General features: G+C 39.2%; 2 protein-coding genes across 2 annotated transcripts; both read right to left on the bottom strand.

Annotated features, from left to right (window-relative positions):
- Window positions 1–2,520: 2,520 nt before the first annotated feature.
- LOC135626607 (DNA repair protein recA homolog 3, mitochondrial-like) lies at window positions 2,521–10,806 on the bottom strand. Its single transcript, XM_065132034.1, has 9 exons — window positions 10,599–10,806; window positions 9,552–9,609; window positions 8,854–9,071; window positions 7,186–7,273; window positions 6,636–6,808; window positions 6,110–6,256; window positions 5,113–5,244; window positions 2,999–4,844; window positions 2,521–2,866 (listed from the first exon to the last, which is right to left on the bottom strand). The coding sequence occupies exons 1-8, from the start codon at window positions 10,650–10,652 to the stop codon at window positions 4,494–4,496; spliced, it is 1,221 nt and encodes a 406-aa protein (XP_064988106.1). The 5' UTR covers window positions 10,653–10,806; the 3' UTR covers window positions 2,521–2,866; window positions 2,999–4,493.
- Window positions 2,656–3,072, bottom strand: LOC135584059 (late embryogenesis abundant protein Lea5-D-like). Its single transcript, XM_065133704.1, has 2 exons — window positions 2,999–3,072; window positions 2,656–2,866 (listed from the first exon to the last, which is right to left on the bottom strand). Exons 1-2 carry the CDS (start codon window positions 3,070–3,072, stop codon window positions 2,656–2,658), a joined length of 285 nt encoding a protein of 94 aa, XP_064989776.1.
- Window positions 10,807–11,122: the final 316 nt, after the last annotated feature.

The raw sequence follows: 11,122 nt of genomic DNA, 5'->3' as shown, positions 1-11,122 counted from the left end.
GAGGCCACTCCTCGAACAGGTGGTAGACGTAAGTCGTAACCCTTCTCCCTCCTCCCTTCGGCGATCTCTTCTCTTCCTGGGTAGGTCCGGCGTCCAAGAAGAGGCTGGAGATACCGCGGAGGAAAACGGTACTTCCTACAGATAGTTGATGGTCTTCATCTTGTTTTTGCTGTGTGGTTATCACCTGATCTGATCGATCTTTGTTAGGTAAAGAGACGGAGTTGCGAGCAAGAAAGAAAAGCTGTTCACAGTGGGCAAGAAAAATGGCGCCTTGCTGGATCTCCTGCAGGCGATTCATTCAAGAGGTCGGGTTTTCACCTCCCCTGCACAAGAGGTACGCAAACAAAAAGGTAACTATAGCACATCCAATGATCTAAAGGAGTTTATACATATCTATCATTTGCAAAGTTGAAAACAGCATATTTGTCGTTATAGTCTTTAATGTAACATATTTGCATGTATTAATTATCCTACTCATTATGATTATCAAGTTAAAAAAATATGAATGTGTGACATATTTTTATTATTTTTTCCGTAATTAGAGTGCAGCAACAAAGTTTATGTAGGATGTTAATGTTAATTAGAGTTTTTGCTGACAATCAAATGATAATTTGCTAATGAAGTTTAATTATAGGGGTGTGTATGTATATGTTTAAGTTATTACAAGAATAATTTGATGTATACATCACTGCCTTAAGAGTTTGACTCCTATTAATATTAGGTCAATTCTAATACCAACGGTATCATTCTCGAGCATAACTGACTTGTTAATTTTATTGAGCGCTTAAAAACCTTAAACTAAGTTGATAATAGTACATCATCATATTCTTATAAATTATTCTAATGCCTTAATCTACTTTTAATGTCTAACTAAGAAGTGTTAGAGACTTAAGGACCTAGTCATTATGAGATCCTTCTATTAGAAAACTTAAACTTGTTTGTTTAGGACATAATCATGATAAATCAAGACTTGAACTTCTTTGGTGTTACAGGAAGATATTGTTGACGTTTGAGTCAATCCAATATGGTTTAGACTTATGTGCATAAGGTTGTTCGAGGTGCCGATGAAAACATTGAGCTCTTAGGGTGTCATTTGTGTAAAAATCGAGATTCAAAAATATTTTTCGATTCGATCCCTCCTCCTCCCCTTCGATACCCAAGTTAGTAATTTAAGATAGTTGATTATGGTCGTCAATGGTAAAAAATAATCCCTTAAAAGTAAGTTTTTATACATGAAGGGATGAAATATTTTTTTGGAGGGATAATTTTAACTGGTTTTAACCATCTCAATTTGATCATATATCACTTGTTGTAGGTTTAGGGTTTTACCTGGAATGGACATAGATAAAAGGCATTTAACGTGATGATACACTGGTCGAGTGGACAGGACTTTTGGTTGGACAAATAAAGAAACAAGACTGCCGATTAGGTGGCAGGCATACCAATTAAATTTTGCCCCATGATAGATCAGTGGAAACAGTCAACCATGGGTTCCACGTATCTGTACCAGATTCAATCATTCAACACGTAGAAATGAATTTGTTTTGCAGCCAAAGCAGAGTATACAATAAGCTGACATCTTGTTTGGCAATCATCAACACTTGTGATGATTGTTTCTTGTCATAAAAGAGTGGTGGTGGCCTCTTCGCCTCCCCGAGGTGTTGTCATTGCGTGTGCATTAACTTGAAAAGAATGGCCTCTTAGCCTTCATCTCAAGCTGCCTTTTCTAATTATTGTATTGCTATGGGAGTGTTTTATACTGGAACCAAAGGATGGCAAATCCAGGAGCATCTAATCTTATCATTCAAAAAATAATAATGAAGAATGACTGCTGGGACAATGTGTCCATATAATTGATGAAATATTACTCCTCATTCTTCAGATAATCTGGTAGACCCTTCCATTAGATGGATGGGCAAGTTGCTTTCAGACATTATATACTAGCTGATTTATCTCATTTACATTTGGGACAAGCATGCTCTTCTTATTAATAAGTGCTCTTGGTGTTTTCCTTCCGATTGTTCCTGTCAGGCCTGCTCTCTTTCCAATAATCACAAAAAGTAGAGCCAGGGGTGACGAATCAACACTGTTTATGATCATCTCTTGGTCTCATATATAAGTAACTTCTTTCTTCCACCTACATATATTTGTAGTAGGAATAAAAACCCCACAGAAATATAAGAGCAGGGCTTCAGTCTCTCTCACCCAAGTCGCCACAGAATTGGAAGTAGTGACTGTCAAGTTATAGTGGCATTAAATTTTGACACGCAAAATAAAAAAAAAAAGGAAGTCAGCTGTTGAATTTTATTTGTTAGAAACTCTGCACATTTTCTTGCATAGAAAGTCTGCATTAAAATAATTTTCTCATCATGGGCATATTATTATTATTATTATTGAACTTTTAAGGAATTAGTGACCTTTCAATCATTTCAGTTGTTTCTGCTTCTGTAATTGTTTGCTATAATCCCTTCCTCTCATTAATGGATCCATTCTTCCCAAGTATTTCGAGGATAGATTGCGTAAATAATAAGTAGAAATTCTTATTCATTATGATTGATTTTTTTGAAGTCGAAGAAACACATCATTGAGATGGCACAGAGGCTCTCAGCCTTCTCTCTCTCTCCCACTGCATAAACAAAAGAACAAGCTGCTGGTTCATTGCTTGTAGGAGAGAAGCATCTCGCGCTGCTCGGCCGCATCCTGCACCCGGAAGTTGGTGGGCCTGTAGTACCCGGTCACCGGATCCGGGATCCAGGAATTGGACGAACCAGAGGCGGCGGCAGTCGAGGAGTCGACCACCTTCCGCACCACCGGTTTCTTTTCCGCCGGTCTTCCCACAGCCGCCGCTGCTGCAGCGTATCCCCGCCTGTAGGAGACAAAACAGAACAGAGGTAAGTATGGGTCCAAAGGTTCATCCATGTATGATATAGATAGATAGATAGATAGATTGATTGATAGAGAGAGAGAGAGAGAGAGATGATGATGATGATGATCCTACCTGTTCACGAAGAGGGTGATGCTGTCGGAGAGAGATGCCGCGAGAGCAGCAGCACCCGAGAGAGAGCGAGCCATCTGGTGTGTTAGATGTGAGTTTTCTTCCTTTTCTCTAGGTAGTAGTAGTAGAAAGAAAAAAAGAGGGGGAGGAGGCAGGAAGAGTGAGAGACGAGGAGACGGGACGAAGCGATGGATGGAAGTCGGCCTTCCTCTTCCTCGCTCTTCTTGATCTCCTCGTTCTCGATGGGGCGTAAGAGAGAGGGTGAGAGAGGTGTCTTTATAACAAAGGTTGCGGGAAAGGGGGACGGGCTTTGACTGACCGTGTGCCAGCGAGAGAGAGAGAGAGGGGAAAGGCGGAAGAAGGCGCACGAGAGAGAGAGAGTGGGGGAAAGAAGGAAGAAGGCGCACTGGCATATCAATTGTGGTGTCTCTTGCGCGTCGCCATAAGCCGCGTGCGTCGTCGGCTGGCTTCACTATGTAGTCTTTACGGTAGAGTTCCCATGTCTTGGCCGGGCCAGGAGACATCGTTCCTCCACCTCGCAAGTTGTGGGTCCCGAAAGTAATTTTGTCGCTTCTTCTGTAAGGAAGAAAGAGATGCCTCATATGTTGTGCGGTGTGGGTCAATCAATCGTCCTTGTGGAGAACGAGGCGATGGATCCTGCTGGGGTGAGAGAACATGACCCGGGTGGGTTGAAACGGTTGCCCCCACGTTTCTAACGCTTCGCTTTGCCGACGAGGTCAAAGCGAGCCGTGGAGTCAGGCGGCGGTTTTTCTTTGGAATTGATCGTCAAGGTGCGTGCATCTGTTTTCCCCATGTTGACCGAGTCGGCGCCGAATTAGTACTCAACCGATTGGTTGACGTGTTCCCGGCCGACGCATCAAACAAAATCTTTGGGAGATCCGAAGGAGAACTTTTCGCTTCCAGAGGAAAAATAAATACATACATACATGCATACAGAAGCCATGGAACAATACTTCAAATCACAATATTTCAATGCAACAATACAGCAAATAAAAATTAATCTTAATTATCAAGAACAAATAAAAACAAATGGAGATTAAAGGAAATAAAATAATTTTAAAATGACACAAAGCTGGTGTCATTTATTGAAATCCCACGATAAGTTTCTAAAAAAACCTAGAAAACTGATGAATTCAAGGATACATACGATTGCTGCCAAAAAAAGCTTTTCACAAGATAAATCCTACAAAATCACATGCATTATCTCAGGTTCTCTCACTTTGCTACCCAATCTTTGCATATAATCATAAATATGAAAAATAGTAAAGTACGAAGCAAGGAGTAGTTCCATATGACCATTACAAATCTGGACTTCTCTCTCTGATGCCACCATGTCCTCCAAACTTCCAGAATCAAAAGCTTAGTCCACTACACTGGACAAGATCAATTACAGATACCAATCGATCACCTGGATTTCATTTCCGGCTGAGCATGGTCTGCAAGAAAAGCCCAAACCCTTGTACAAAATGACGACACATCATACAATGGCAACAGTGTCATCTGCTGCATCAGATGCTCCATCTAGGGTGCCGCCCTCCTTATCAGCATTGTTGTTCCATAATTTCTCCCTCAGCTTCATCGTTAGTTCTTCTTGGACCCCCTCGTTCTCCATGAGATAGCGTTTAAGGGCCTCTTTTCCACGGAAGCTCTTTCCGTCAAAACCATAGACAGCACCACGTTTTGTAATAAAGTCATGCTTGCAACCTAGTTCTACCATCTCTGACTCACGGGAGATCCCCTTGCCAAACTCGAGCTCAAAATGTGCTGTCTTAAATGGAGGGGCATGTTTATTCTTCACAATATTCACCAGGACATTGCTCCCCAGAGTCTGCCACAATGTCAATCATGATATGTCCGATGAGAAAACAATTACTTTTGAACTAAAGCCTAGCTTTTCACAAATGAAAGGGTTATAACAAATATAACGATGGCAAAGACTTCCCACTCCACAAGTTAAAACCATACAGCAACTCTCAAGTGTGCATTTCTAGAACTCACCGTGATTAATTAGAATTTTATGGCAAATCCAGTTCTGGACAAAATGTTTAGTGAAACTACAATCAGTATGGCAATTGAATTTTGTGTAATTATAATACCTCGTCGCCTTTTTTAACCAAGCCAAATTTTCTGACATTAAGGCGAACAGATGAATAGAACTTTAAGGCATTGCCGCCAGAGGTCACTTCTGTTGACCCACCAAATCCAAATGTCTTCATAGTTGCTCTAACCTACAAAAATGGGAGGACAGACCAAGAATTTAGTAAATGCATCTCAGGTTCCAAACTTTTGCTGTGTGTGGCAATGGAAAAATATCAGAAATTCACCGGAACCAATGTAGGTATTTTATGAGTGTCCTGCATATACCATGTTACATGTTTACAAAGACAAATCGTGGTAATAAGACCAGCGCATAGCTTCATTTCATTGCAGTGTTGCCGTATGAATCAGTCATTCAATTAATGATTTTCAATGCTTCATGGAGCTCGCAATTTTCTCAACTAAACCCAAAAATACAAAGTCAAGGTGGGTATAATCAAACAAATTTTCTTTTTGTTCATGTCACTTAGGTATATATGCATTATGGCAGGCCCAGCACACATTATGCATGCAAATAAGTTCCCCGAGGTGCAATGCCATATGCCATAACATCCATCAACTGATTGCTAATGGCTGTCAACAAATTCATGAAGCAGGAGCCAAAATCAAGTGTAGTATCAAAAATCCATAACTCAAAATACCATCATCAATTTGACAGCACAGAAAGCTGTGGATAAATACAAACCAAAAATATATAACTTGTGACTATCTATCATTACCATGTATGAAAACTGGAATCAACTGCTTAGCCTGTATTAGAATTATCCTTCAGATAATGCAGCCATGATGCAGTAGGAAAAACAATTTTTTGTAAATGACACATACAAAAAATTATATCCAAGTAGGCCCAAATAAAGATAAAAAGCCTCCAGAGAATTGGTGGCGTTGAGGCTCAAGTTCAATTCTTAAATTTATGAAGCTTTTATATCAATTACATATAAGAGAAACTCTGAGCAAATATAGCTGAAAACATGCTTGCATGTGTTTAAAACTTACCTGATTAATAAATAACAAGAGTGTCTGCGACTGGGAAAGTGAATGGGTCAACTTGCGAAGAGCTTGGCTCATCAACCTTGCTTGGAGTGCCACATGGGAATCTCCCATTTCACCATCAAGTTCAGTTTTAGGTACAAGGGCGGCCACCTGAATTCCAGAAGAAAATCAAGGGCAAAAGGTTATCAACATATTTTAACACCTATTTTTAAAATTTTAAACTTCAAAATTTTTGGCTATCAAAATACTTCTAGATTTGTCCACCATTGCAGTGTCCACAATAACTTGAATATGCAGACTCAAGATCGATGAGAATGTAATTAGCAGAAAGATATTTCACTTTACAGTTTATACAAGATATGTATGTTACAGAATCCCATGCATAGATCATCAGTTGAATGCAAGACTTCATGTCTAACAAACTATAACAATTAGACCATGATGCAAAATCCATCTCTAGGTTCAAGAAATAGAAAAAGGAAAGAAGCAGATATCTTTAAGTAACAGCTCATAGTCCTTTACGACTTACACTGTCTACAACCACAACATCAACCGAGCCACTCCTAACTAGAGTATCGACGAGACTAAGTGCCTGCTCACCACAATCTGGCTGTGAAAGAAGAAAATTATCAGTGTTAACACCAATAACCTTTGCCAATGCTGGATCCAGAGAATGCTCTGCATCTATGAAAGCACAGTAACCTGTAAAATAAAACAAATCTAGAAAGTTAGTGCATGCAGGATAGATTAAATATGAAATGTTTGAGATATTAGAAATACCACGATCACCTAAGGATGTTTAAGTTACTCTTTATAAGAGAGTGTTTTTTATGTATTCCCCTGCCCCATGCACCACAATAAGTTGTGCGGTGATAAAATTAATTCTTTCAGAGGCATGATTATCAACATACAATTCAATTGTTTCAGCAATATGCACTAACTTTTTTGATTGACGATCATGCCAACTACTGCATATTTCTCTCTAAATTGTTTATTAAAGACTACCAACTGTTTCAGAAATATGCAGAACATTACTCAAAGGAAGCATGTCAGATTGCAAGAAGCCCAAACAACATTACCTCCGTTCTTCTGTGCTTCTGCAATAACATGAAGAGCAAGTGTAGTTTTTCCAGAAGCTTCTGGACCATATATCTCCACAACACGGCCCTGCCAGACACAAAAGGCGAGCATTTCAGAACCCAGTGGATAATTACATAAAAAGAGTTATTAACATATCCAACATTTTTTTATAGTCAATACTCAATAAGTGACCGGTGGGACATTGTTGCTAATGTTGTTGGCCACTTGATGAAAGCAAATTAATGGGTTTTTTTTATGAAGAAAAGAAAAGTGTGACAAAATTGAGCACACGTCAACAGCACAATAAGAATTATACCTCTGAAAAAATAACACTCAACATGTTCAGGGGTCACTTTTGACCATATAATGGAAGCTTATTTCAATAAACCGACAGAAATATTATCATTCACCCAAAATGTCTGCATAACCACATAATCAAGTGTCTGCTTTTTCGACATTGCATATGGTATAGATCCCATTAAATAGGAAAACCAAATTCAGGCAGCAAAGAAGAAAGTGCATGTCTATTGCCTGGCAAATTCCTGAGATCAGATTCATCATTTTGTTTTTTGAATTATAAGAGCCAACCTGGGCCTTTTATATCTCTGCCTAAAATAGATTCAAAATGATGGGAGCTCCAAGCTCCATCAAGGATCAAAAGCATTTGATTCCTCTACATAGATGAGAGGGAAGAATACTTAGATAAGGTTACACTAGACGATAATTGCAATTATATAGACAAGGTTGCATGCCATAAATTATGATGAATCAGCCAATGCATGAAGAGATAACTATAGTAAATACAAAGTAATTCTATGGGAGAACAGAGAATTGACTTGCCCAGGAGCAACATCATAGTAATCATTGCTAATCCTCCATGTTCTAAATTTCACACATAATGGTTGTCACTCTGATGAACTCCAGCATCATGATACCAAGTATAAAGCTTCATCAAGGGTCAAAAGCATTTGATTCCCCAGCATTGAAGATGAGAGGGAGGAATATAATAAACACCACACCTGGCTTCGATGACTTGGAGAGAAAACAAGCTGTTTAAACCACTTCAACAACCTTGTAGAAGCCTTCACTTAGGTGTGAGCTTGTCACAGATGTTGTTCGGATAACTCATTTGTGCAAGACGAAGTTGAGACGAAACAGAATTTAGCTGGTGATTTTAACAGGGTTCATGGTGTGCTGAGTCTGTTAACATTATGCTAATGATTTGTCAAGTTGTTGATGCAAGTATTCAAGACTATAAATGAGCATAATGTTTCACTATTTGGATTGATAAATTGTCCTCACTTATATGGTGGAAGTGTCCAAGATATCTACAAACAGCCAAATGCCTCAATAGCTGGGACAACATGTTCTTCTATGTTACCATCATCCAAATAATTATGAAAAATTACGCTCAATTCAGAGATTCATATTGAACTACATATGAAGGAAAACAAAAAATGTGAGAGAATTAATAAGCTACTTAATCTAAGAATAAGCACAGAACTAAAACTACCATCAAGAGAATACATATTACTATATAAAATATAATGTTTCAGAACTATTACTTTAACTACGACAACTAACAAAGTCTAAGAACTAATCAATTTGTTAAAGATCTCATCCAACAGTACAAATATTTAGCAGACTTGACAAATATAAGTGGATACCTTCGGAAGACCTCCAATTCCCAATGCCATATCCAATGTAAAAGATCCTGTAGACACAACAGGAACTTCTTTAGGAGCAGCAGAACGGCCAAGCCACATGATCGAGCCTTTTCCATACGAAGTTAAAATCTGGTCCAAGGCTTGCTGTAAAGCCAGATCTTTCTTCAACAGGTCATTTTCACCAGTTTCAGTTCTGACTGGCTTCGATTTACTTTTTCCTACAATAACACACTTTGCAGTTCAGGTTCAGATCAACCAAAATGGCACTGATCAATAGCCTAGTACATGGACATGGCTGAAGAAAATCTTAGGGACAGAACATCCAAGCATGTGTGCATGACTCGAACCATCAAAAAGAACAGAACTTCTTAGGGAAATTTTGAGATTTAGAACAGGTGTCAATCATAAGATATACCTAATAATCCACCTAAACACCTCTTTTATCTCAGGATTATCAGAATATAGATCAGAGAAAATAAACTGACCAAGAAATAATTACTGTATAACCTAGCATAATCTGTTAATAAACATTTGCCATATTGCTTTACAGTTGAAGTGTTGTTAGCTTCTCTGCATATATACCAGGTCTTCCATTTGACTATATAACGAATCGACAGAAATAAAAAGAAAGAAAAGAAAGATGCTGGAAGTGTAAGAACACCATAATCATGTATACATGAATCATGTACTCCTGTTACCTTTACTAGAAAAGTTGTAGAATTGGATATTAGCTCCCCTGATTTCTGGCCCATATTTCTGCAAGAAGAAACATTTGCAACAAAACAATTAGCAATGTGACAGCAAGCAACAAAATAGTCCAAACTGTGACGACTGAAATCTTCTTTTGATTGATCATATTGAAACTAAAACCTGGTTATTACGGTTTGCAGAATCATGAAGAAAGAAATGCTAAATGGAAACCAGAAAACCCTCTACTTACTATCATTAACTTTACTGTATTATACCTTTGATCATCAGTAGAAAAATGATTAAGTGCTTGAAATAGACCACAAAACACTAAGGACTTGATTTTTCGTCCAACAAAGGTTTCTTAGTTTCAAGAATTCCATCTTTGTAATCTAATGGAACCACAGAACGATTGAAACAAATGATTTAAGTCGAGAATAGAACCTACGAGGCAAAGAGAAGAGCACTAGAAAAACGCCGCCATGGCTGAAGACTCTGATAAGGGGGATGCCTTAGACAAAGGAGAATAGGCGACGAAGGTATGGAAACGTCACATGTTTGTTGCCGTGGTGATCATTAGGGATTCCAAAACCTTCTCTTACAGAAAAGGGTTTAGGATTTGGGGTGCACGACACGATTTTACGTTCAAGAGAGGCTTTCTTGGTGTAAGGAAATCGGTCTTAGTAACCTAATGGCACAGCATAACGATGAAAACAAATGATTTAGGTGGCGAATAGAACCTCTGAAGCAAAGACGGCTCACTTAAAGAAAGCACACCCGAGACCGTCGACCACCAAGAACTCTTATTCGTCTTCGAGACCAAGGGAAACCTCACACATGTCTTGCCATGGCGGCCATTAGGGATTCGAGAACCCTCTCCGACAAAGAAGGGTTTAGGGTTTGGGGCATTTTTCCCTCCTTCCTCTTTCGTGCGTATATTAATGAAAATGACTACCACAAATCACGTTCGACAAGGGTTTCTTGGTGTAAAGAAATCGATCTTAGTGGACGCATTGCAGAAGAATGGAAACAGAAGATTTTTGAGTCAAGAACAGAACCTCTGAGCTAAAGAAGGCTCGCTTTAAAGAAGCGGACCGGAGAAGCCTCGCCATGGCTGTCGACCACCAAGAAGTCTTCTTCCCCCACCAAGAACCCCGAGAAGAGGCAAGTCTTAAGCAGCGGCGGCGAGCGAGGGAAGTAGAACCTTTTCGCCGTGACGGCTCCAAAACCCTCTCCCAGCGAAAGCAGGGTTTAGGGTGCGGGGCGGTCTTTCCCTCCCATTCATGCATGCTTTATTTAGGGTAAGAAATCGGCCGCTACTCGAGTGGTCTCCACGTGTAACGGGTACAGGTGGCCGTCAGCGGTTGGTGGATGTCTGGGTCCCGCCATCAGCACCCATCGACGGTTGTGATGATCGCAGAACAATTTTGTGGGGATTTTTCAACAAGTAAAATGTTTGGAAATATAAGAAAATTAGTAATAGTGAAATTATTTAAATATGAGATATAAAAAAATTATTAAGCCAATAATATTTTTTGGATCATCGGATATTCGCACCATTATTATTTTTTTGATTTGTAAA

The sequence above is a fragment of the Musa acuminata genome, chromosome BXJ2-11, assembly GCF_036884655.1.
Source record: "Musa acuminata AAA Group cultivar baxijiao chromosome BXJ2-11, Cavendish_Baxijiao_AAA, whole genome shotgun sequence".
NCBI classification, from domain to species: domain Eukaryota; kingdom Viridiplantae; phylum Streptophyta; class Magnoliopsida; order Zingiberales; family Musaceae; genus Musa; species Musa acuminata.
This window is presented reverse-complemented; position numbering and strand designations above follow the sequence as displayed.

Excerpts from the sequence above, each read along its gene's own strand:
- LOC135626607 (XM_065132034.1), bottom strand. The coding sequence starts at position 10,652 with ATGGCGAGGCTTCTCCGGTCCGCTTCTTTAAAGCGAGCCTTCTTTAGC. Across the intron at positions 9,610-10,598 it reads GAGCCTTCTTTAGCTCAGAG|AAATATGGGCCAGAAATCAG; the intron begins GTTCTGTTCTTG and ends TTCTTCTTGCAG. Across the intron at positions 5,245-6,109 it reads TCTTGTTATTTATTAATCAG|GTTAGAGCAACTATGAAGAC; the intron begins GTAAGTTTTAAA and ends CCATTTTTGTAG.
- LOC135584059 (XM_065133704.1), bottom strand. The coding sequence starts at position 3,072 with ATGGCTCGCTCTCTCTCGGGTGCTGCTGCTCTCGCGGCATCTCTCTCC. Across the intron at positions 2,867-2,998 it reads ATCACCCTCTTCGTGAACAG|GCGGGGATACGCTGCAGCAG; the intron begins GTAGGATCATCA and ends TGTCTCCTACAG.